This window comes from Stenella coeruleoalba (genome assembly GCF_951394435.1).
Source record: "Stenella coeruleoalba genome assembly, chromosome: 7".
NCBI lineage: Eukaryota > Metazoa > Chordata > Mammalia > Artiodactyla > Delphinidae > Stenella > Stenella coeruleoalba.
Window position 1 is genome coordinate 8,469,173 of NC_137153.1, and position 23,119 is coordinate 8,492,291.

General features: G+C 40.1%; 1 protein-coding gene across 4 annotated transcripts in view; it reads right to left on the bottom strand.

Annotated features, from left to right (window-relative positions):
* SPOCK3 (SPARC (osteonectin), cwcv and kazal like domains proteoglycan 3) overlaps positions 1–23,119 on the bottom strand; it is a 428,476-nt gene that overhangs the window by 240,848 nt on the left and 164,509 nt on the right. For all 4 annotated transcript variants that reach the window (XM_079925607.1, XM_079925606.1, XM_079925605.1 and 1 more), the window contains one exon: positions 18,345–18,459. In XM_079925607.1, the coding sequence (XP_079781733.1) occupies positions 18,345–18,459 (115 nt within the window). The remainder of the gene's footprint in view (positions 1–18,344; positions 18,460–23,119) is intronic.

A 23,119-nucleotide genomic window follows, 5' to 3' on the forward strand; every position in this document is an offset into this window, starting at 1 on the left:
CTTAGTTCAATGCATGGATACATCTGCTTCTTGTCCTTAAAACTGAAGCGGGATAGATGATATTGTTTTGGAAGAAAACAGGAAATTGCTACCTAGAAGCCACTCAGATACAGCTTGGGGATTGTCTACACAAAAAATTAGACAGCTGAGCTTGAAGAGAAGCCCAGGGCACAATATTCTTTTCATTGACAACTTCATCATTCTCTATTAGGTTTTTGAATCACTGCTGAGACTTGGAGAGAAATGGACCAACTGCAGTCTTTTTCATCACAGGGTGGCTTTGGATTGTTTGAAACCAAGGACCCAAGAAATTCCTGCCAATGAGAATTTAACATTGGAACGAGCATCAAAGCAGGAACTTCCTTTCAAAATGCTCGCAAAGATCATCAGCTTGCTATAATTTACACAGGCTGGCCAGGCAAACTGGCAACCAGTCACACCTTCTTCTGGACCCATTATTCTGAAGACATGGAGATAACAGTGGAAACTGCGGTTACATCAAACCGTCGTATTAAAATGAGATGACATATTCCACTGTGTTGCACATCTCCCTACAAAGAAAAACTGCTTGCAGAAAACATGCCAATTATACTCATTTTTTTGTGTCCATTAAACATTCAGGACTTAATGCTGTGTTCAGTATTAGAATTTCATTAAATGGATAAACACCTACAATGATCATAATCCGTGGAAATCATTCTAAGAGCTCTGAAGTTTCAGTATGGGCTGTAAATATAAAATAATAAAATGCACCACATTTTCTGGCATTCAGATTAACACTAGAATTACATAATCAGGTGAAAAGGTAGACAAATTTTATTTTCACATTAAAAAATATAGAGACCAATTCATGGAATGAGAGTTATTTATTCTGTGAAGCTAAACGGGAAAAGGAGATGCCTCATCTCTCAAAAGAAACTTTTAATCTCACCAACACCAGAATATCAAAATTTCTATGTTGGTTTGCTACATTTGTGCAAAAGGAATGGATGAAGGTTCAGCTGATGTTATAGCCCTGAGCCCTGAAAGTCTGCCATACTGTCTGTTCCCCTTTCTTCTACAATACTCCATTAAAATATATGGAATTTTGAAACACAGAGAGAATCTGCAAGTAAAATGATTCCACTTCAAAATTAATTCTTCCAAGTTTCCCATATTCCTTAAACTATTTTTGCCTTTGATCCTCACTGACTCCTAAACCAAAGTAACATGCCGGGAAGCAAAACACCTCAAAGTCAAGTTTTCACCACGTTCACTTGTTCAAGAATTTTTCTCTGATTTCCCACAGGTCCTTTGCTCATAGGCAGCCCCAACCCTTCCTTCCAGGTGACTTCCACGGGGCTCCCAGTAGTAACGCAGGCAGCCCGGCAGCAGGAGCACGTGTTACTGGTGGCCTCCCGGGACCCGCCAGCCCAGCCTTGGTGATCGGCGTGGAGATCCGGGCCTCCCCAGGACCAGGCTCTGATGCTTCCAAGCTGCCTTCCCCACTGGTAAGTTTAAAGCACGTGGACACAGGAGTCATGCGTGAATCCTGTGATGTGACATGTGTCATCACAAAAGCAGGCTCCCGATTCCCGATCACTGGGACACCGCAGCGGGGAGACTACAGCAGCCGTGAAAGGGGCTCTCACCTTCCAGGAGAGAAACAATAGGATATATCTGTGTTGGGGAACAAAGGCCACGGTTCTATGGATTTTATATGGTAATGGCTGTATGTAGTCATTTATCACAAATCCACAGGTTTCTTCCACATGTCCTCAAACAAGCCATCCAGGTCATCCAAAGGCCGATCAGGTTCACCTTCCAGGTGCACTCCGCCCCCCTCACCGTCCCCCATGCCCCCCAGATTACAAGATCACCACCTGACTCTGAGCCCGGACTGTCAGGCTGCTTCCTCAAGGCACCTGCGGGAGCCCCTGGGACAGGAGATTCATCTCTTACCCTCTCTCCACCAAAGCCGTCCTGTGGCCGCCCACTACCCTTAGGATAAAAGCCAGGACCCTTACGTGATCTAAAAGCACCGTAAAAGCTACAAGCTCCCCTCTCTCAGACCTGGCATCTCACCTCCCTTGTAGACACTCCTGCCTTGGTTCTGGCTTTGGGGTACATGCCGAGGTTGCTTCTGCCACAGGTCTTTTCACTCTCTGTTCTCCGTGCCTGGATCACTCTTCCCTGATACCTGAAAATGACTGATTTCATCGGGTAATTTTTAATCATCTATCCTGAGAAGGCTGCCCCCTACCCCCTGTATCTCCCTTTAGTCAGCTCTATTTTATCTTATCATCTATCACAACCTTACATTATTCTGAGTATTGTGTCATTTCTTTATTTCCTGCCTTTCATTCCAAAATGGGAAAGGGACAAAATTCGGGGCTTTCTTTGCCCGAAATACACTGTAATCCAAGTGCCCCCATGAGTGATCGGCTCATGAGGGATGCCAATATGTGTGTTCAATGAAGAACGAATTAATAAATGGACACAGAAAGCTCAAAAAAGATAAGAACAAAACAATAAACGATGAATTTGGCGACATGGAAATTACCAGTGTCCTACAGGAAAGTAGCTTCACTGCTTGAGCTGCATAAAAATTTTAAGTAAAGTAATCGTAAGTTAAAGTAAGGCAAAATTCTCCATTTATGGAAAGACAACTTGTAGGAATGTTTAATAATCATGTGCAGTATGTGGATAATCAAATGAGAAGCAAAGAAATAAAAATGAAATTCTTCTAAGAGATTTGCCAGCAAACGGCAGTAGAATTGCCTGTAAGCCTTAGAAGGGGAACACAGGTAAAGAGGGAGTGTGGAGCTTTTATATGCTTGCGTGCTTCTTTTTTTCCGCCGCACCACGTGGCTTGCAGGATCTTAGTTCCCCGACCAGGGATTGAACCTGAACTTTTGGCAGTGAAAGCCCCAAGTTCTAACCACTGGACAACCAGGGAAGTCCCTATGCTTTTTTTAATCCTTGTAGAAACTTAAATTTGTTTATATACTCAAGTAAATAAGTAGATAGAGAAAAGTTTAAGATATTGTACTGAGCAATAGTTATCAGAGCAAGGATTACAGAGATGGGATGACTGGAGTCTAGAACCCAAGTTGAGGGACTGGAGCTTACAAGAGAGAATGATGAGGGTTCTGCTGCTAATAATAGTAACAATGACAATCGCAGTGATTATGTGGAAGACTGACCAGGTGTTTCACAAGTGTTAGTTAAACTGATAACTCAGCAAGTTAGTAAACAGAGCATCAGAGGGAACACAAGGATGACTTCCACTTTCTCTGTGAAGAAGCCGAAGCATTCACCCAAGGAACAAAACGAAGGTGGGAAAACAGGAAGCTTAATAAGAACAGATCGTTTTACAACCACAGAACTCACAGAACAATTCCTAGAATGTGTGTATGGTCTGCACTCTCGGGGGACATCAATTCTTAGAGCCACACAAGCCTCTGGATGCAGAAGGACTAGACTTTAGTCTTAAATATATTAATAAATAGCTGTGTGACTCCACAAGTGAGTTAACAGGTACCAACTGTGGCAGCGAAAGCTGGAGGCTCAGACATCACTAGGCGAAAACCCAGCTCCTGGCTCGGCCACGGATGCTTGTGTGGACTTTGCAATTCATGTAAACAACCTGAGTTTCAGTGTCTTTACCTGTAAAATGAGGACAAGACAGTACCTACCAAATAAAGTAACACATGTAAAGTGCCTACAGATTTCCTAGTAAACTTAGCAGTAAATATTTAGGCATTGTTTTTCCTATGATACTCAACGTGAACCTCATCATCACCATTTCCATAATCATAAAAATCACTGCCTTATGTTTAGAATGCACGGTTGAATTAAGTTGTCTCTAAAGAACTTTCCAGATTCAAAATCATTTTTTCTTCTAGTTGCAAACCTTATTCACATATCAGTGGACCTAATGCTAAAACAAGAAGGGACCCCAGAGAAATGATGAGGCCTGTACTCTGTTCCCACAAGTGTGTCAGCTTCTTATCTTTGTCATCAAAGCACAAACATTATAAATAATTACGTGTTGCGCCTACGACTTAAATTAATACAAGTCATGAAGTGTGTTTAATATAAAACAGGCAAAATCCCTCTAACTTTACTGAGACCCCACAGTCTGGAGTAATTTTTTATAATCATCTGGAAACTCCAATCAGTGGTCCCTGTGTCTCACATGCTGCAATTTCATCTGTGAGAAGTACGCCAAGCGCCTCCAGTGGGAATGAAATTCCACATTCGGGTATGTGCCCTCTGGGAGGCTGCTGGTCCTTAGGGCACAAGCTGCCACATCATGCTCAGGGGAGGCGCCCCGTGGACCAGCTCTCCGACAGCTGTCTGTAATCCTGTGTTTGTAACCAACGTAAAACTTGGTCACGACAATGACTCCACTACATACGTCTATGATTTTCCACGATGCGTATCATCCTCCAATTTTCTTGAGAGTAACTTGGGATAATGCTAGCTACGACCGCACAGCTTAAAATGTCAGCGTCTTACTATAAGTTTATTTTTCTGTCGTAAGATGTGCCGATGAGACTGTTCCTTGGATGACCTTTCACATGGCGATTCTGGTACCAAGTTCCTTATTCCCTGTGGGTCTACCACACCCCAGGCCTTAGAGTGACTGCCTTTAGTCCCTGGGCAGGAATGAGAGAGGAAGCGGTCACGCCCACTCCTGAATCGTCTCTAACGTGACAAACCCTACTTCTAGCTGAGTCCACTCACAGAAGCTCCTCACGTCACCTCACAAAGAGGACCAGGGTGAAATGCTGCTGAAAACTGTGTACCTGGCAGGGCAGCCACTTCCGGGCAACTGTCTACCCCATGGAAGGGAAGGGGGCCCCTCTGCTGTGTGGTCCATGGTCTCTGCCCACAGATGAACATCAGTGAATACAACTTACACATTCAAAATCACAATGGGAATAGAGAAAATAAATAGGAAGCATAGAGTTGCATATTTTGACGATAGGCCGAACATTAAAAATGGTTTTCAAAGTATTTTAAAGAAATCTAAAGGAAATATTTAAGTAAAATAAATCAGGAATCTAGGAGAAGAAACACAAACCATTCACTGAATACAGCAGCACATGACTCTACATTCCCTAATTATCTACATAAGTCAGCTACAAGAAAAAAGGCTTTCTGTAAAAGTTTAAAAATTAATATGCTCCAGCCTCACCCAGAAATACTATAGTCTCTCTGCCAACACTTGGCTAACAAGAGGTTCAGCTGTAATTTACCCAAAATGTTGAATTTTTAAATAAAATCTTGGTACTAGAAAGCTCGGGTGTAAGATTTAAAATATCATAATTAAAATTAAATTAATTCATAGCTGAACTGGAAATCACAGTATTAAGAATCATCATATTAAATTCTCTAAAGTGCTAAGAAATAAAATTATTTAAAGAGGGAACTATTTAGAATAAGAAATATTCATTTGATGAGGAAATTACCAAAACTGGAAACATGTAAAACAGTAATTAGGTTCATCAGAGCACCTGTCCATCAAACACCAACTGCTTTAAAAATAATAGGTCTAATTAATAGAGAACGAGTAAATTATGCACATTTTGTTACTGTTTAAATACCTAACACATACTTTCTAGTGTTGGGACCTTTTTTCTAAACCTTTTTTATTAAACCTTCTTATCTTGTAATAAAACTATCCTCTTGTTTGGAAAAAAAAAAAAGCTGCAGGTCCAAAAAATGTTATTGGTTCGGTCAAATTTCTTTACTTCACCACTATGTTTGTATCATGTTTCACCATGTTACAACTTGGAAGGGAATGACTGATATTAAACGACCAATCCATGCATTTTTCAACACACACACACGTTTCTTCTTGAAACTGAAAAGAGTTTAAAAAAAAAAAAAAGCAAAAACCTTTATCTTCTTAGAGCAGTTTAAGGTCCACAGAAAAACTGAGAAGGTGCAGAGACTTCCCGTAGACCCTCTCCCCCTCCCCCCAAGCACAGCCTCCCCATTATCCACATCCCTACCTAGTGGTCCGTTTGTTACAGGTGAGGAACCTATATCAGTACACAAAGTCCATGGTTAACATCAGGGTTCGCTCTTGGTGTTGTACACTTGGTGGGTGTGGACACATGAATAATAACCTGTATCCACCATTATAACGTCATACAGAGTAGTTTCACGGCCCTAAAAGCCCTCTGTGCTCCATCTCTCCCCCCTTCTCCCCCAACCCCTGGCAACCACTGGTCTTTATACTGTTTCCATAGTTTTTGCCCTTTCCAGAACGTCACATAGCTGGAATCACACAGAATGCCATCTTTTTAGATCGACTTCTAAATATCGGCTTAATAATACCCATTTCAGATTCCTTCATTATCTTTTCAGGACTTGATAGCTCATTTCTTTTTAGTGATGAATAATAGTCCACAGCCTGGATGCTACCCACGTTATTTACCCATCACCGGCCGAAGGACATCTGGGTTGCTTCCGTGTTTCCGCAATTGTGAACAGAGCTGCTATAAACATGCCTGTGTGCAGGTTTTTTTGTGGACATACATTTTCAACTCAACTGGGTAAATACCGAGGAGTGTGATTGCTGAAACACATGGTTAGGATATATTTATTTATGTAAGAAACTGCCAAACCGTGTTTCAAAGTGGCTGCACCAACCTGCATTCCCACCAGCAGGGATGGGAGTTCCTGTTGCTTCACATCCTCCCCGGGCTTCAATGCTTTCAGTGCTGTGAATTTCCGCCATTCTAACGGGTGCAGAGTGGAATCTCGTTTTAATTTGCATTTCCCTGATGGCGTAGGATGTGGAGCATCTTTTCTTCTGCTTATTGTCATCTATACATCTTCTTTGGTGAGGTATCTGTTAAAGTCTATGGTACATTTTTAAATTCAGGTTACTTGTTTTGTTATTATTGAGTTTTAAGAGTTCTTTGTATATTGGGGATAACAGTCCTTTATCAGATGTGTCTTTTCCAACGATATTTTTTCAGTCTGTGCCTTGTCTTCTCATTCTCTTGACATTGTCTTTTGCAGAAGTTTTTACTTGTCATGCAGTCCACCTTATCCTTTATTTCTTTCATAGACTGTGTCTTTGATGTTATATATCAAAAGGCGGTGCCGTACCTAAGGTCGTCTAGGTTTCTCCTTTGTTATCTTATAGGAATGTAACAGCTTTGTGTTTTCCATTAGATCTGTGGTCCATTATGAGTTTATTTTTGTGAAAGATATAAGGTCCGTGTCTACATTCATTTTTTGCATGTGGATGTCCAGTTGTTCCAGCACCATTTGTTGAAAAGACCATCTTTGCTCCTTTGTCAAAGATTAGCTGACTACCTTTACGTGGGTCTGCCACAGGGCTCTCTATTCTGTTCCACTGATCTCTTTGTCTATTCTTTCCCTGAAACCACCCTGTCTTGATTACCGCAGCTTTATTCTAAGTCTTGACATCAGGTACTGTCAGGCCTCCTACTTTGTCCTTCTCCTTCAATATCTTGTTGGCTATTCTGGGTCTTTTGCTTCTCCACATAAACTTAGAATCGGTTTGTCATATCCACAAAATAACTTGCTGGGATTTTGACTGGAATTGAATTGAATCTGTAGATCAAGTTGGGAAGAACTGACATCTTGACAATATCAAGTCTTCTTACACGTGAACGTGGAATATCTATTTATTTTGTTCTTCTTTGATTTCTTTCAACACTTTTGTAGATTTCCTCATATACATATTACACTCATTTTGTTAGGTTATTCCTTAAGTATTTCATTTTGGGGGCACCAATGTTAATGGTACTGTTTTGTTTATATTGAGATATAACTTACAGATAATACTGTGTAAGTTGAAGGTATACAATGAGTTGATTTGATACATTTTATATACTGCAACAGGATTGCCACTGAAACTTTCATACCTCTATACATCAGGAAACTATCATTTCTTGTTTGTGGCAAAAACTTTTAAGGTCTAGTCTTTCAGCAATTTTGAAGTACATAACACATCATTGTTGACAGTAATCACTACGTGGTACATTCAGTCTCCAAGACTCATTCATCTTCTAGTTTCAAGTTGGTACCCTTGGACCAACATCTCCCCAAGTTCCCCCAACTGCCAGCCACTGGGAACCACCATTCTATGCTCTGTTTCTATGATTTCAGCTTTGTTAGGTTCCACATATAAGTGATATCATGCAATATTTGTCTTTCTCAGTCTGGCTTATCTCAATAAGCATGATGTCCACAAGCTCCCTTCATATTGCTGCAAATGGCAGGATTTCCTTCTTTCTTATGGTTGAATAATATCTCATTGTGTATATATATATATGCCACAATGTCTTCATCCATTCATCCACTGATGGACACTTAGGTTGTTTCCGAATCTTGGTTATTGAGAATAATGCTACAATAGACATGGTAATATATATAACTCTTCAAACTCCTGTTTTCATTTCCTTTGGATACATACCCAGGAGTGGGATTGCAGGATAATATAGTAGATCTATTTTTAATTTTTTGAGGAACCTCCATATTGTTTTCCACAGTGGCTGGACCAGTTTACATTCCCACCAACAGTGTACGAGGGTTCCCTTTTCTCCACATCGTCACCAACACTTGTTATTTGTTGTCTCTTTGATAACAGATATTCTGACAGGTATGAGTTGCTATCTCATTATGGTTTTGATCTGCATTGCCCTGATGATTAGTGATGCTGAGCATCTTATGTGTCTACTGACCATTCGTATGTCTTCTTTGAAAAAATGCCTAGACAGGTCCTCTGCCTATTCTTAAATCAGATTGTTTTTTTGTTATTGACTTGTATGAGTTCTTTATATATTTTGGATAACAACCCCTTATCTGATATGTGGTTTGCAAATATGTCTCCCATTCTGTAGGTTGCCTTTTCATTTAGTTGATGGTTTCTTTTCCTGTGCAGAAGCTTTTTAGCTTGGTGTAGTCCCATTTTTGCTTTCATTGCTTTTGCCTTTTGTGTCATATGCAAAATAGCATTGTCAAGACCAATTCAAGGAGCTTCTTCCCTGTTTTCTTCTTGGAGCTCTACAGTATCTGATCTATGTTTAATTAATACAGTTTGAGTTAATTTTTGTAAGTGGTCCGGTATCATTTTCTGTATATGGTTATCCAGTTTTCCCAGAACCATTTATTGAAGAAACTGTTCTTTCTCCATTGAGTGTTTTTGACTCCTGTGTCAAATATTAGTTGACTGTGTATGCAGGGGTTCATTACTGGGCTCTCTGTTCTGTTCCATTGGTCTATATGTCCATGTTTATGTCAGTACCATGCTGTTTTAATTATTATAGCTTTGTAGTACAGTTTGAAATTAGGAAGCATGATGTCTCTGGCTTTGTCCTTTTTCTCAAAATTGCTTTGACTATTTGGTGTCTTTTCTGATTTCATACAAATTATAGAATTGTTCTTTCTATTTCTGTGAAGAACACCACTGGAATTCAATGATTGCACTGAATCTGTAGATGGCTTTGGGTGTATGGACACATCAACAACATCAGTTCTCTAATCTATGGAAGAACTTTAACCAAATTGTTAAAATATTATTTTATTTTTAAGGTCAAATTCCACTTGTATATTTCTGGAATATAGCGATGAAATGAACTTTGTACGTTAACTGTGTATCCTTCAACCTTGCTGTGATTGCTTATTAGTTCTAGCAGGGTTTTTTGGTCAATTCTTTCATATTTTCTATATCAGATGACCATTTCATCTGCAAAGACAGTTTGATTTCTTCCTTACCAATATGTACACACTTACTTCCTTTTTGTTATTTTCAAATTAACTAGAACTTACCATATGATGTTGAAAAGGATTGGTGAGAGGGGAGAGCCTTGCTTTGCAACTGATCTTAGTGAGCAAACTTCAAGTTTCTCTCCATTGAATATGATGTTAGCTGTCGGTTTTTTGTAGATATTTTTTATCAAGCAGAGAAAGTTCACCTCTAATCCTAGTTTACTGAAAGTTTTTATTATGAATGAGTGTTGGATTTTGTCACATGCTTCTTTTGCATCTATTGATAGGATCATGTGATTTTATATAAACCAGTTTAAAGTCAAGAATAAATCATAACAATCGAAACTTCTAAATTACTAATATTTAAAAAGTATTTTGTACTGGCAAGGGTGTGATAAACAGGCACCAGCATATATTGCTTGAAGTAGAGAAACTGATACAATTTCTTTGTGGGCCGGTTGGCAACATCTGTCAAGAGTTAAACATACATTCCCTTTGACTTAGCAACTCAATTGTTAGGAATTTATGGTCAAAATATGCACATGTGGACACAAAGATGCACGCCACAGAGTGCGGTAAGTAACAGTATAAGAGGAACAGCTAGGGCTAACCCTAATGTCCATCAATGAGATATTGGGTAAATAAATTGTGGTGCATACGTGTCAAGGATTTTTACGGCCATTCAAAGGAGTAAGATGCATATGCTGAGTTGCAAATGTGAAAAACATATTAAGTTAGGAAAACACAGCACAACAATATGCATAAAACACCCCCATTAGGAGATAATTGTGTTTGTATGGATTTGTGTGTGTAGGAAGTTTCTGGAAGGGCAGGAGCAGACTGAGGGTTCTTGGGAGGGAGCGGGCACTGTGTACCCCCTTTTCCATCTTTTAAAGGGGTTCCCTTCCCACATATTGTTTTCATAAGAGTTCAAGGAAAATGTTCAAGTTGGTGTCAATTATACCATTTTTGTAAAGTATTTTCCTACTTTTTTACATTTAACTAATAAACAGTCATGGTTTTTTTCCAGTTCCTTCAAAATAGTAAATTATGACAATATAGAAATAGATTTCTATCTAGAAAAATAAAAATAATAGACAGTTTTAACCTCCTTGTAGACAAAAGGATGGGATATTTGTTTAATGTAAAAAGCAGCTATTTGGCCTGTGTAATTCTCTCTCTTCCTATAATTCAGAAATCTAATTAATGTAATTGGACTTTGAATCTGAGACTCTTAATCCCCATCACTGAAGGACATGGGTTTAGGAGATCCTAAGATCCACCTAAGGTACATCCCTAAAACTTACCTTCTTCATGAATTACCTCTCTCCAAGGGCCTCACTATTCTCTGGTCTATTCTGCAAACTGTACTTCATCGAGCAATATTTGAATCTTCCTTCAGTGCACTTTTCCCCAATTCTTACTCTTTTCCTTGTATAAGAGACTGTCAGGGAGCCAGAACGGATGGCAGAGAAAAGGGCTTGTGCATGAACGAACTCCTTCCATTCCCCATGCCCGGGGCTGCCCACTGGGCTTCCAGCCCTCGGAAAGGACACAGAGGACATGCCGAGGCCATCACAGGTGACTTTGCCCCAAGCAGTCCAGGAGGTCCTAGGCCGGGGGACCCGCTCGTGTACTCTGGGCTTCCTGGTCTGAAGTCTCTCTTCACTGGGAATGGGGAAACAGGCAGCGGTAAATGACATGAACCAGAAAAATCATTGAAGGCAGCAAGGCTGTCCATGTGACAGCACCTAACAGCTGTCGGGAGCGCTGACGCCTGGCTCTTCCCTCTAAGCAGCCGTCCTCACATATTCCATCATGTCCATCCTCTCCATCCCCAACAGCGACATCACGCACGTCCTTTTACACGAAGTAGAAAGGAATCTTCATCTCCCACCCTCATGACGGGAGCCACCCAATGTTCTCACATACAACAGCAACTCAACCTTTACCTATTAAATACAAACACAAACAACCATAATGCAGGGAGATTAAAACTGTTTCTAATGTGCTATGGACACAGTCATAAAGGAGAGTTTGATTCTTCCTTGGGCGGGGAGGCATGTGGGAGAAAGCCGAATTGAGATTTCTCAATCGTTAACGTTTACTGAGTGCTTACATTGTGAAAAGAGCTGTACATAAATGATGTCTTTAATTCTCACAAAAGCATAGATCGCATAATTATCATGTCTGTCTTACAAACAGGAAAACTGAGTCTTGGGGACTTTAATGTGTTCAGAGTCATCCTCTATCAGACCTCAAAGCCAGCCAGTCTAGTTTCAAATTACACACCATTAACGCTAAAAGCTTCTGCAGATTGGAGAATATGCCAGAAAAATAAAGGAAGAGATGGGCAGAACATTTAACTAGGGAAAAACTCAGACATAATGAAAGTCTATGATTACAAAATACACAACATGTTTAGGAAAAAGTAGCAGCAGCTCACCCTTATATTATGCCCGCTCACTTTAGATCAGGTACTGTTCTAACTGTTTTTGTATATTAACTCATTAATCCTTCAAACATCATCAGAAAGTACAATTTTGCTCATTCCTTCTTGACAGAGGAAGAGACTGAAACACAGAGGTTAAAGTGACTTGCCCAATGTCACACAGCCAAGTAGAGGAGGTGAGACCGTGAAGGCAGGCAGTCTGGCTCAGGTGTGTGTCCTGAAACATCCCTACAGAGAGTTTCCTGTCTGACAGGGCTGCCCCCTGCCCCAAGGGCTGGGAAGCTGCCCAGTCAAGTCAGAAGGGGCTACCTGAGGACGTCAGACTTTCAACAGGAGGAAATAATATCACAGTAATGACATGAGTGCTGTGCACTTAAAAAGTACTGTCAATGTTACTCAGTTCTATATCTGAGAAATGTGCTTTCTGTTTGTGTGACGGGGAACATCTGAAGTAAAACTTGACCAAATCATGCGGACTGATGTAAATGGACAGTCTAACAAATTCAATTTTCTTCTTCTAAGCAATTCCCAAGTGGCTCTGGAGGCTGATATCAGAAAAAAGGAGAACCAAAGAACTGCATTTTCAGCAATAAAGGATGTGCATTAAAATATGCTGAGAAACTATATATCAGGTGGTCGTTAGCCAGAGATTTTTGTAAAGGAATGTAGGATTGTTTTAAGATAGAATGAGTTATCTCCATAATGCTTAGAAGAATGCCTCGGTTATAGAAATGCTTTATCAATATTAAATAGTATGTTTCAAAAGACAGCATAATAATTAAGAGAATAAATTCCGGAACCTCAATCGCCAGGTTCAATGTCCAAATCTATCACTTGAGCAAATTCTATAAATTCTGTGTCTCAGCTTTTTCCATGAATAAAATGAGGTAATAACTGTAACCCACTTCACGTCACATCACTGTTGTGAAATTAAATTAGTTATGCATACATGTGTCTGTATGCAACTACATACATACACATACACACAAATATACATTATATATAGTATGTATATCTTTAGAAAAGTTCCAGACATAAATGAAACACTATGAAGTTTAGCTATTATCTGTGTCTTAAACAGAGGAATCAAACAACGTCACACGAATTCACTGTAGTATTCAAAAGATTATGACCTGTTTCTTAAATGCAATTAATATTATAAAGTAATATGAGCTGTGGACTTTGGGGAACCCTGACGTGTCAGTGTAGGTTTACAATGGTAACAAATGTCCCATCTGATGGGAGTGGTGACAGTGGGGAAGCTGTGCACATGTGGGGCAGGGGGCACGTGGGAAATTCTCTAACTTCTGTCCAATTTTGCTGTAAACTGAAAACTGCTCTGAAAAATAAAGTCTGTTAACAAAACGGTGTTGCCAACGGTCTCTATTCTAACCAAAGAGATTCATGGAGATACTCCGTGAGTTACATAAACATCTGTCCAAAAACACAATTAAAGTCCATTTATTATAAAAAAGGAATGCTTATATAAAAAGGTAGACATGATTTCAAATCTTAAATCTGCCCTATTTCTCTCCCTCTCTCTCTGTCTATACGAGTAATCTCAGGCAGAATACCCAGAATCTCTGGGCTTCAGCTTTTGTTTCTGTATAATGGGCACAATAATCTTTGGTATAAAACACTAGGGTTGTTGTAAAAACTAAATCAGTTTAAGGCACTTAGTGAAGAGCTTTGCACACGTTAAGTTTGAAATAAACGTTGGATTTCACTCTCCCTAAGAACAATATCAATGCCTTCATGTACCATAGAGGGTCATTAATTCAAAATAGTTATGGTAAGTTCAATTCAGTTTAAATATTTTGGGGATTCTGCTAAACTTATGCCTTGAGATTGAATCCTCCCATCATAAATACCTCAATAGTATAGCAATGGAAATATAAATACCATAGCCATGCATTTAATAATTACCCAAAGGAATTCGATCTTCTTTTAAATAAGGTCATTAAAACTATGAATTCCAAAAGTATATCGTTAAAATAGAGGAGCTTTAGGATTCACTCTCTTTTGACATCTATTTTGGATAAGGAGCATTTTAAACTAGCTTCACTATTCTTTGATTTAATGCCTTCTTACGAGGCCAAAAGCATTTCCTTACTGATTTTATTTTCAACCTTTGGTGTAAATGAAACAGAAATTAACAGGGCTGGTTCTGTCCTGCAACAACTTCTTCAACCTTGCTCCTTGCTTATTTTGCCAAACCATTTTTTTTTTTTTTTAATACCAGCAGCATCGATTGAAGCCCAGAACACTGATCTAGAAATAGTGCTAATCACCAGCAGCTGTACAGGCAGCAAAGGAGCAAAAGCCCCGGGCTCTGCTCACAATATGCAAACCCTGGACCCCTGTTCACAACACACAAACACTAGGGAACAAAACCCTTAGCTACCTAAATACTGGGAGCTCTTCCCCAGAGTAACAACGTGAAACGGGATCAGAGCCATACCTGGGAAGCCAGCACACACTTCATATCAAACCCCCTACACAACTGGCTATGCTGCCATCGTGGAAAGCGTGCTGCAGTCCATGTGCTTTCTCACTGTTCATAAAACTATTTGGTTTCACAGTGATGGAAATGGAAAGAGTAACAGAAAGCAGCACACAGAACACAGGCTTCATGCTGGTCTGAGACCAATTCTTCACAGAAAAAGCCATCAGGAGACAAACGTCAAAACACATGACGTTAGGGCTTCCCTGGTGGCGCAGTGGTTGAGAGTCCGCCTGCCGATGCAGGGGACACGGGTTCGTGCCCCGGTCAAGGAGGATCCCACATGCCGCGGAGCAGCTGGGCCGTGAGCCATGGCTGCTGAGCCTGCGCGTCCGGAGCCTGTGCTCCGCAACGGGAGAGGCCACAACAGTGAGAGGCCCGCGTACCGCAAAAAAAAAAAACAACGTTAAACACGACATATGTGGAAGTTTAGACAACGCTCTACGTCTGCAAAGCCAGCGTGAAGCACAGAGTGAGCTTTGGAAGCAGGCTGTCTCTCTGGTCAGAAGACAATTCATGTTATTTAAAGCACTAAGGAAGGAAATATTTACCAATTATCTGAGGTATTTGCAAACCTAAGGCGAGTACCTATCAGTTTCTTCAAACAGTTATGGACTAATCTCTCTCTCACAATTTCATATCTTCCTCACCCTTTTTTACTGGCAATAACTTATTTGCTTCAATCATTCAATACATTTACTTTAAAACATTTGCTGACTGACTTCTACACGCTTCCCAGACCACCTTCAACAAATAAGCACAGAAACAACTTTTAGACTGAGGTTATCTAGACTAACCAATTCAGTTGATCAAACGACTCATTTTTTCCTCTAAATGTTCTACAAATAACGGTATTTTAATACACTCTTCAACAAAAATATACACGAGCCAGTAAGTATGCCAGGTTCTGAGTATAAAGTGGTGAATAAGACACAAACCCACTTTCAGGAAATACCCAGTCAATTGAGGAGATGGTGTTAGATGATTCATCACCAGCATGGTGGGTGTCACAGGATGAGAAGTCCAGGGCACTAAGGTAACAGGGACAAGCGTGTGCTATCTAGTTGGTGGTGGTGGTGGGGGGAGGCGGAAAGCTTAGGAAGAACTCTTTGGAATAAGGCAAGGATTCATTCTTCTCTTACATGAGATCGAGGAAAGAAACAATAAGTTGTTCCTATAAATGAAAAACAGTAGGAATTTCTAACCTAAGCAGTGTAAATGGCCGAAACTGATTAATTAAGCTCCTTTTCTCTGTTTCCATGCCTCACCCCCCAAAACACACACAATCCCCCAACGTAAGCTCTACGTTACTTACATTAGTCGATTATTTACATAACTGATCACACTGCATGGCAGCCCTCCTTCCCTAAGTGCTGTATAAACATTCCCTATGTGCCGACATCCTCAAAGCACGTCAAATATTAAGTTCATTTCTTCGGAAACTAGTTTTTTATTTATTGAATATAGTGTGTACTGAGTGCAATTTTTAAAGTCTCTAGCGGAAACAGAAGTGGACTAAACACTATTTACAAAAACACTCCGATGCCCACCTCCTCCAAGCTCAGCCCTCAGGCAGCCCAGGCAGAGCTGGCCGTGGTCCTGATTCAGGCCGCTTCATCTGCCTACACTCAAATTTAGCTCTTGGCCTCTGAGAGTCCTTACCAGGTTAAGGAAGTTTCTTTCTGTCTGTAGTTAAGTCTGTTTACAGTAAGTCAGAGAAGCAGTGAGATGCACATTGGTAAAAGGCACTGACACAGGTGTCAGTAAACAGGAGTGGATGCTCTGAAGCTCCCTGGCTCTGTGACATCAGTTACTTCAGCGTCTCCCAGCTCATTGGTCAGCGGTCGTCAGGAGACCATCTCTGCCCCAGACATGCTATTAACTGGGAAGTCTTCACTTGCTCTCCTCCTAGGGTTCAGGGAGCTGGGGTGAGATGGCAAAAGAGCCTTTCCCAAGGTGTTAAATGTGGGTGCATGGAAACCTCCCCGGGGTCTCGGAAATGTGCAATGAAACAGTTTTGCTTTTCTATGAAATGAAGCGATGAACTCTCTGCAACTGAGGGATTCATTTCCACACCACCCTCCTGACTACCTGACTTCTCAAGTAGAAATCGCCTCTCCCACACCCCTACATGTATGTTTACATACTAATATTTTAAATGTTTGATGACTAATTAATAGGAACTCCAAGAAATTCAGAAACTGTTTGGAATTCTAAGGAAATACGGAGAAAAATAAACTTCTGGCCCAAAGTGTTGCTGTCCTCCTATAAAACTGACAGAGAGGTCATGATTGCCTGGGGGTAAATACCTGATAAATGCTTCACCCCCCTGTAACTCCCCAGTGCCCAGAGTGCGCTGATTTCAGGAAATGCTCTTTCCTGGGAGGCTCCTACACTTCTCGGCCCCATGCTGTGCTTCTCTTTTCCCCCCCACCCCATGCTGTGCTTCTCTTCCCCCCATCCCTCTATTACTTCCACGAGGAAGTTACTGATATGACACGATTCTTTGTCCCGAGTGAACTCATTCCCAAAACTCTTATCTCGGCTACCCTGACCTGCCCCTGTATTTGGGTTCAGTCATCACCGCCTGGGCAAGGGGAATGAAGACCCCCGCGAATCTACTCAGCACGGAATAAGGGGCTCAATGTGTAAGTGCTTTCCTGTAAATAAGGAACATCAAAGAAACTTAAATGCTGGCTGTTTCCTAGAACTGCTACTTACGTGATCACTCTCTGATGTTCTTATTCTGGGTCCGCTGGTATGTTTGACTAACACAATTTAGATGTCACTACACTAAAGTCAGAAACCAATTCGTCTCTGAACACCCCTGAAATAGCGAAATTCTCTTGCTCATTTGATGTAAAAACAAAACATGAATCACAGCCACTGTCACAGAAGAGAGCGTTCTCGTAAAGACAGTTCCTTTTAGAGTAACAGAGGGAGTGGGCACACCTGCCGCCTCGGTCAGCTACCCCGTGATTGCACTTTGTGGGTTGCGCCATGTTCCCATCCTGACTCAGCACCAAAGTCCACATCCTGTTTCTAAATTACTGGCACCTCTCCACATGCAACCTACCCGACAGAAGCAGTGCTGATCTTGACATAAGATATTTAAACACTCTCTTCTCCTCTTGGGATTTTGTGTCAGCCTTCAGGGAACAGACCCCAGGGCTTCAGCAGTACCACTGATTCCTTGAAGACCCAGACCTCTATTTGTGACTTTTCATCTTTTATTTTTAATAAACATCAATCATTCACTCTTTTTTCCTATTAACTTTGTTCTTGACTCTCCCCTGAGGGATACAGGACTTTTTGGGTTGGCGTATGCAGAAATACTTAGAAGATACCCAAACTGTACTTTCCTTAAACTTGAAAAAAGTATAAGTATGCAGATATAGCCCTCTAACGCAATCTTCACAAAACCCTCTTTTTTCTAACAGTATATGCCTAAATTCTATAATCTAGAGTAATTCTGACTGATAACAATGTTTAACCCAAGTGAATCATGATTGTATTAGCCAAGGTTTTACAACTGTTTCAATAAACTCTGGATAAAAGCTTAGCAGACGTTGCCAAACATTTATACTCTGCAGTAACTTCTGGTACAAAACCATTCAGTCAGTGGCACTGAGTTTACGAGGTTACCTGTGCGTGAGCCTCCGCTGACCAACGCAGACTGCGGTCTGAGAACCTTGAACAATGCACACTTCGTGGCGACTACATTTCAGCCTTAAGCACGGGTCTTTAGTCGGGTCTAGAGCTAAAAAAAAAAAAGAGATTGCACAGAAAACATTAAAATAAGTTTCTGTACAATGGAGGTTCTAATCTCATCAAACACAATTTGATCAGGGAATTTAGAGAGCGTTCAGCTGTGTATTTTGTTCACGTTTTTCCTCTATTAAGAGGTACTTTTGCTTCCACTCACGTAACACAGAGTCAACAGAGATTTGTAGTTTAGTCTCATCCATTCTGTTCAGAAGCTGAAATGCACAAACCCCTGTGATCAGACGATGTGTGATCAAAACAGAAACTTTACAACCAAAACTCTCTGTAGTTGCTACTGCCTTCTAAGCATTCAAGGTAGAGAAATGAAGGTAGGGTGTGTTGCTGCAATATTTGTATCAGTGAGGAATTATAAATTATACTTCCGCTTTTCCTGGATGGATGCAGGTGGGCAGAAAAAAAGGCTGAAACCCAAAAGGGTGTCAGTCGACATTACAGTCTTGGGATCTCCAAGAAAAGTCTACAGCTGTATGCGGGGCTGCCTGAGGGCATCATGGTAGGAAATGAGATGTATTTTCATTTTTAAAGTGTTTGTGCCTGACATCTGAACTACTGTATCTCCAGAAAAAAACCTCTATCTCAGTGGCTGCCAACACAAAACTGTGTAATTTGTTGCTGTGTGTGTTTTTTTTTATATCAGTTTTACTGCAATATAACTCACATACTATATGATTTATTCTTTTAAAGTTTAAATTTTAGTTAAGATTTGGTTTACTATATGATACATTCTTTTAAATTTTAAAATCTGCAGCATAGTCAAGACCCATACCCCTGTGTTGGAACCCCACAAACGGGAAGATAATCAAAATTGCAGAGGTTCTCCCCAAGGAGCAAGGGATCTGAGCCCCTCAAAGGGCTCCCTAGCCCAGGGGTCGTCATTCAACTCAGCATCAAAAAACAAACAACCCAATGAAAAGTTGGGCAGAAGACCTGAACAGACATTTTCCAAAGAAGACATACAGATGTCAACAGGCACGTGAAAAGATGCTCAACATCGATAATCATGAGGGAAGCGTAAATCAAAACCACAATGAGATATCACCTCACCCCTGTCAGAATGGCTGTTACCCAAAACACAATAAAAAACAAGTACTGGTAGAGCATGTAGAGAAAAGGGAACCCTTGTGCCCTGTTGGTGGGAATGTAAAGTGGTGCAGCCACTGTGGAAAACAGTACGGAAGTTTCTCAAAAAACTAAAAATAGAACTACCGTATGATCCAGCAATCCCACTCCTGGGTATTTATCCAAAGAAAACAAAAACACACATTTGAATAGATCTATGCCACCCTATGTTCACTGCAGCAGTATTTACAATAGCCAAGACGTGGAAGCAACCTAAGTGTCCACTGACAGATGAATGGATAAAGAAGATGTGGTACATATATATAATGGAATATTACTCAGCCATAAAAAAGAATGAAATAATGCCATTTGCAGCAACATGGATGGACCTGGAGGGTTATTATGCTCAGTGAAATAAGTCAGATGGAGAAAGACAAACACTGTATGATTACATTTATATGTGGAATCTAAAAAACAAAACAAATGAACAAACATAAACAGAAATAGGCTTATAGATACAGAGAATAAGCTGGTGGTTGCCAGAGGGGAGGGGGTGTGGGGGGATGAGTGGAGAGCATGAAATGAGGTACACACCTCTAGTTACAAAGTAAGCAAGGCACAGGATGTAAGGAACCTTATAGGGAATAGCCTCGACAGTATTGTAATAACTTTGTACAGTGACATATGGTAACTAGACTTACTGAGGTGCTCATTTTATAATGTACAGAAATACTGAAGCACTATGTTGTACACCTGAAACAAATATAATATTTTAGGTCAATTATATTTTAATAAAAATTAATTCAATGGTTTTTCAGTATTTGTAAAACTATTAATCAATTTTAGAATAGTATTATCACCTCAAAAAAATAACCATACCCTTTAGTTATCACCCTTATTCTCCCAACCTATGACAACCACCTACAGTGGGCACTCGCTAATCGATTTTCTGTCTCTATAGATTTCATACAAATGGAATCATATAATATGTGGTCTTTTCTGAGTGGTTTCCTTCATTTAGAACAATGTTTTCAAGGTCCAACCATGTTATAGCTGCATCCTTACTTCATTCTTTTATGTTGCTGAATAATATTCCATTGCGTGGCTATTCTACATTTACCTGTCCATTCACTAGTTGACAGGCATTGTGCTGTTGACACCTTGTCTCTAGCTTAAATAATACAGCTATTGGTGATCTCTATTGGTGATGCTTAGTGATATTTTGTCGTGATTTATTATGGGGGGGAGGCCAGAGAGGGAGTTGGTATAGATAAGGAAAAGGCCGAGTGTCCAGTTTGGGTACAGGTCAAAGTTGAGAGAGAGAATCCAGGAAACACAGCAAGCTGAAAATAAAATTCCAGTGCACGTAAAAGAATAAAGCCAGGGTGACCAGAGGAATGTGCATTTGGAATCTTAAAAAGTATCTGGGAGGACCCTGGGCTTTTCACTGGACATGAAACGTAGATTTGAGCCAGTCTTTTGTAGACAAACGTAGGTAAACTAGAGCTAATACGTGGTGTATGAATAGAACTTAGTTTTATGAATATGTTAAATCTTAGGCATATTTAGTCAATAACCTAAATAAATGGGTTCATTTTGACAATCAATGAATCCAATGAAATATGTATATAAAGATATATGTGTATATACATATTGCATATAGACAGATATAGATAGATACATATTTTCTTCCTTTAAAAATACAAAGTATAGGGCTTCCCTGGTGGGGCAATGGTTAAGAATCCTCCTGCCAGTGCAGGGGACGCGGGTTCGAGCCCTGGTCCGGGAAGATCCCACATGCCGCGGAGCCACTGAACCTGTGCACCACAACTACTGAGCCTGCGCTCTACAGCCCACGAGTCACAACTACTGAAGCCCACGCGCTTGGAGCCCGAGCTCCACAACAAGAGAAGCCACCACAATGAGAAGCCCCTGCACCACAACGAAGACCCAACGCACCCAAAAATAAATAAATTTATTAAAAAAATACAAAGTATATCTGTGTAAAACTTTTATTTGAGATTTCAAACAAACATGAAGTTTAAAATAAAGAATATGAACACATATATTGATAAAATATTCCCTAACAGACATAGCATGATGTTGGGTTGGCCAAAAAGATCTTACGGAAAAACCCAAATGAACTTTGGGCAATCCGATAAAATGGTCAAGACATTAAACACATGTATTTGCAACACAAATCTCCCATTTCCTCCAGTCTAAGCAAAATACTTTCTGACAAGCAATGATTAGCTCAACTATATTTTCTCTTAATTTCTAAGTAGTATCAAAAATTAAGATAAACTATATTATTTTATTCCCTATAAAACATTAAGCATTCTTTGTTCAGTATGAAAATGCAAATTTCTGGGACACTCTCATTATACCATCACAGTTTAAACTGCCACTAATTTAAAAACTATTATACCTTGGAATCATACGATTTCTTGTTGGACAACATAAAAGAAAAACATACAATAACTTAGTACACATTAAAAATGTCTTGAGCTATTTCTAGTCCTCAGTCTATTTTGATTTTTAATTATTAATATGACTTTTAAATATTAAAATTAAAGAATTCTGTCTAACAACTAAACAATGACATTGCACCTACAACTGTGCCTTGTAAACGTACATGTCATATACTCATTGTTGATACAGTTAATCTAGGACATCATTCTAAAAAAGGAGTGTTTCCACTCAAATAAAACACTATATAGTACATATAAAACTATCACGGTTAATCTAATCTAATTGTACTTTGAATGAAGACTATTAATAGGTATAGTTAGTTATTTCTTTCAGTTTTCTTTACCTTATACAGGCCACATTAGGTAATTTTCAAAAGTTCCATGACTCTCTTATGTTATATCTATTTAATAAGATAGATCAGAACTCAAAAATTGATACAGAGTGAGAAGGAAATTATCAGAACAAATACAGCACATGAAAAAGAATTTAATGCAAGTTTGGCATAAAACTTTACATAAATGATCAAATGAAAGAGCAGGAGCCTTTGTCAAGAGATGGAAAATATAACAGAAAGTGAACATGAGGAAGCCCGTACGGAGAATCTGCAACAAGAAGACGACACTTTCTGTGCATGTGATTTTAACCATCTGTACTTTTGAGTAGAACTCACATTGTTGGCAGCTTACAACTATAAAACATCACAGGCTATAAATACAGATGCCTGAGATTTTATTCTTGAAATCACAACTATGACACAACCATTTTCCTCTTGGCTGAAGCCCATGGATCACAACCAATCCTGTATCTTAGAGGCTGGATAAAACCATGTCCGGCTGCGCTCCGTTCTTTCCATCTTTTTCTTTCTTTTTTTTTTTTTACGGTACGCGGGCCTCTCACTGCTGTGGCCTCTCCCGTTGCGGAGCACAGGCTCCGGACGCACAGGCTCAGCAGCCATGGCTCATGGGCCCAGCCACTCCGCGGCATGTGGGATCTTCCCAGACCGGGGCACGAACCCATGTCCCCTGCATCAGCAGGCGGACTCTCAACCACTGCGCCACTAGGGAAGCCCCTTTCCATCTTTTTCAAATTACCTAATCCTATTC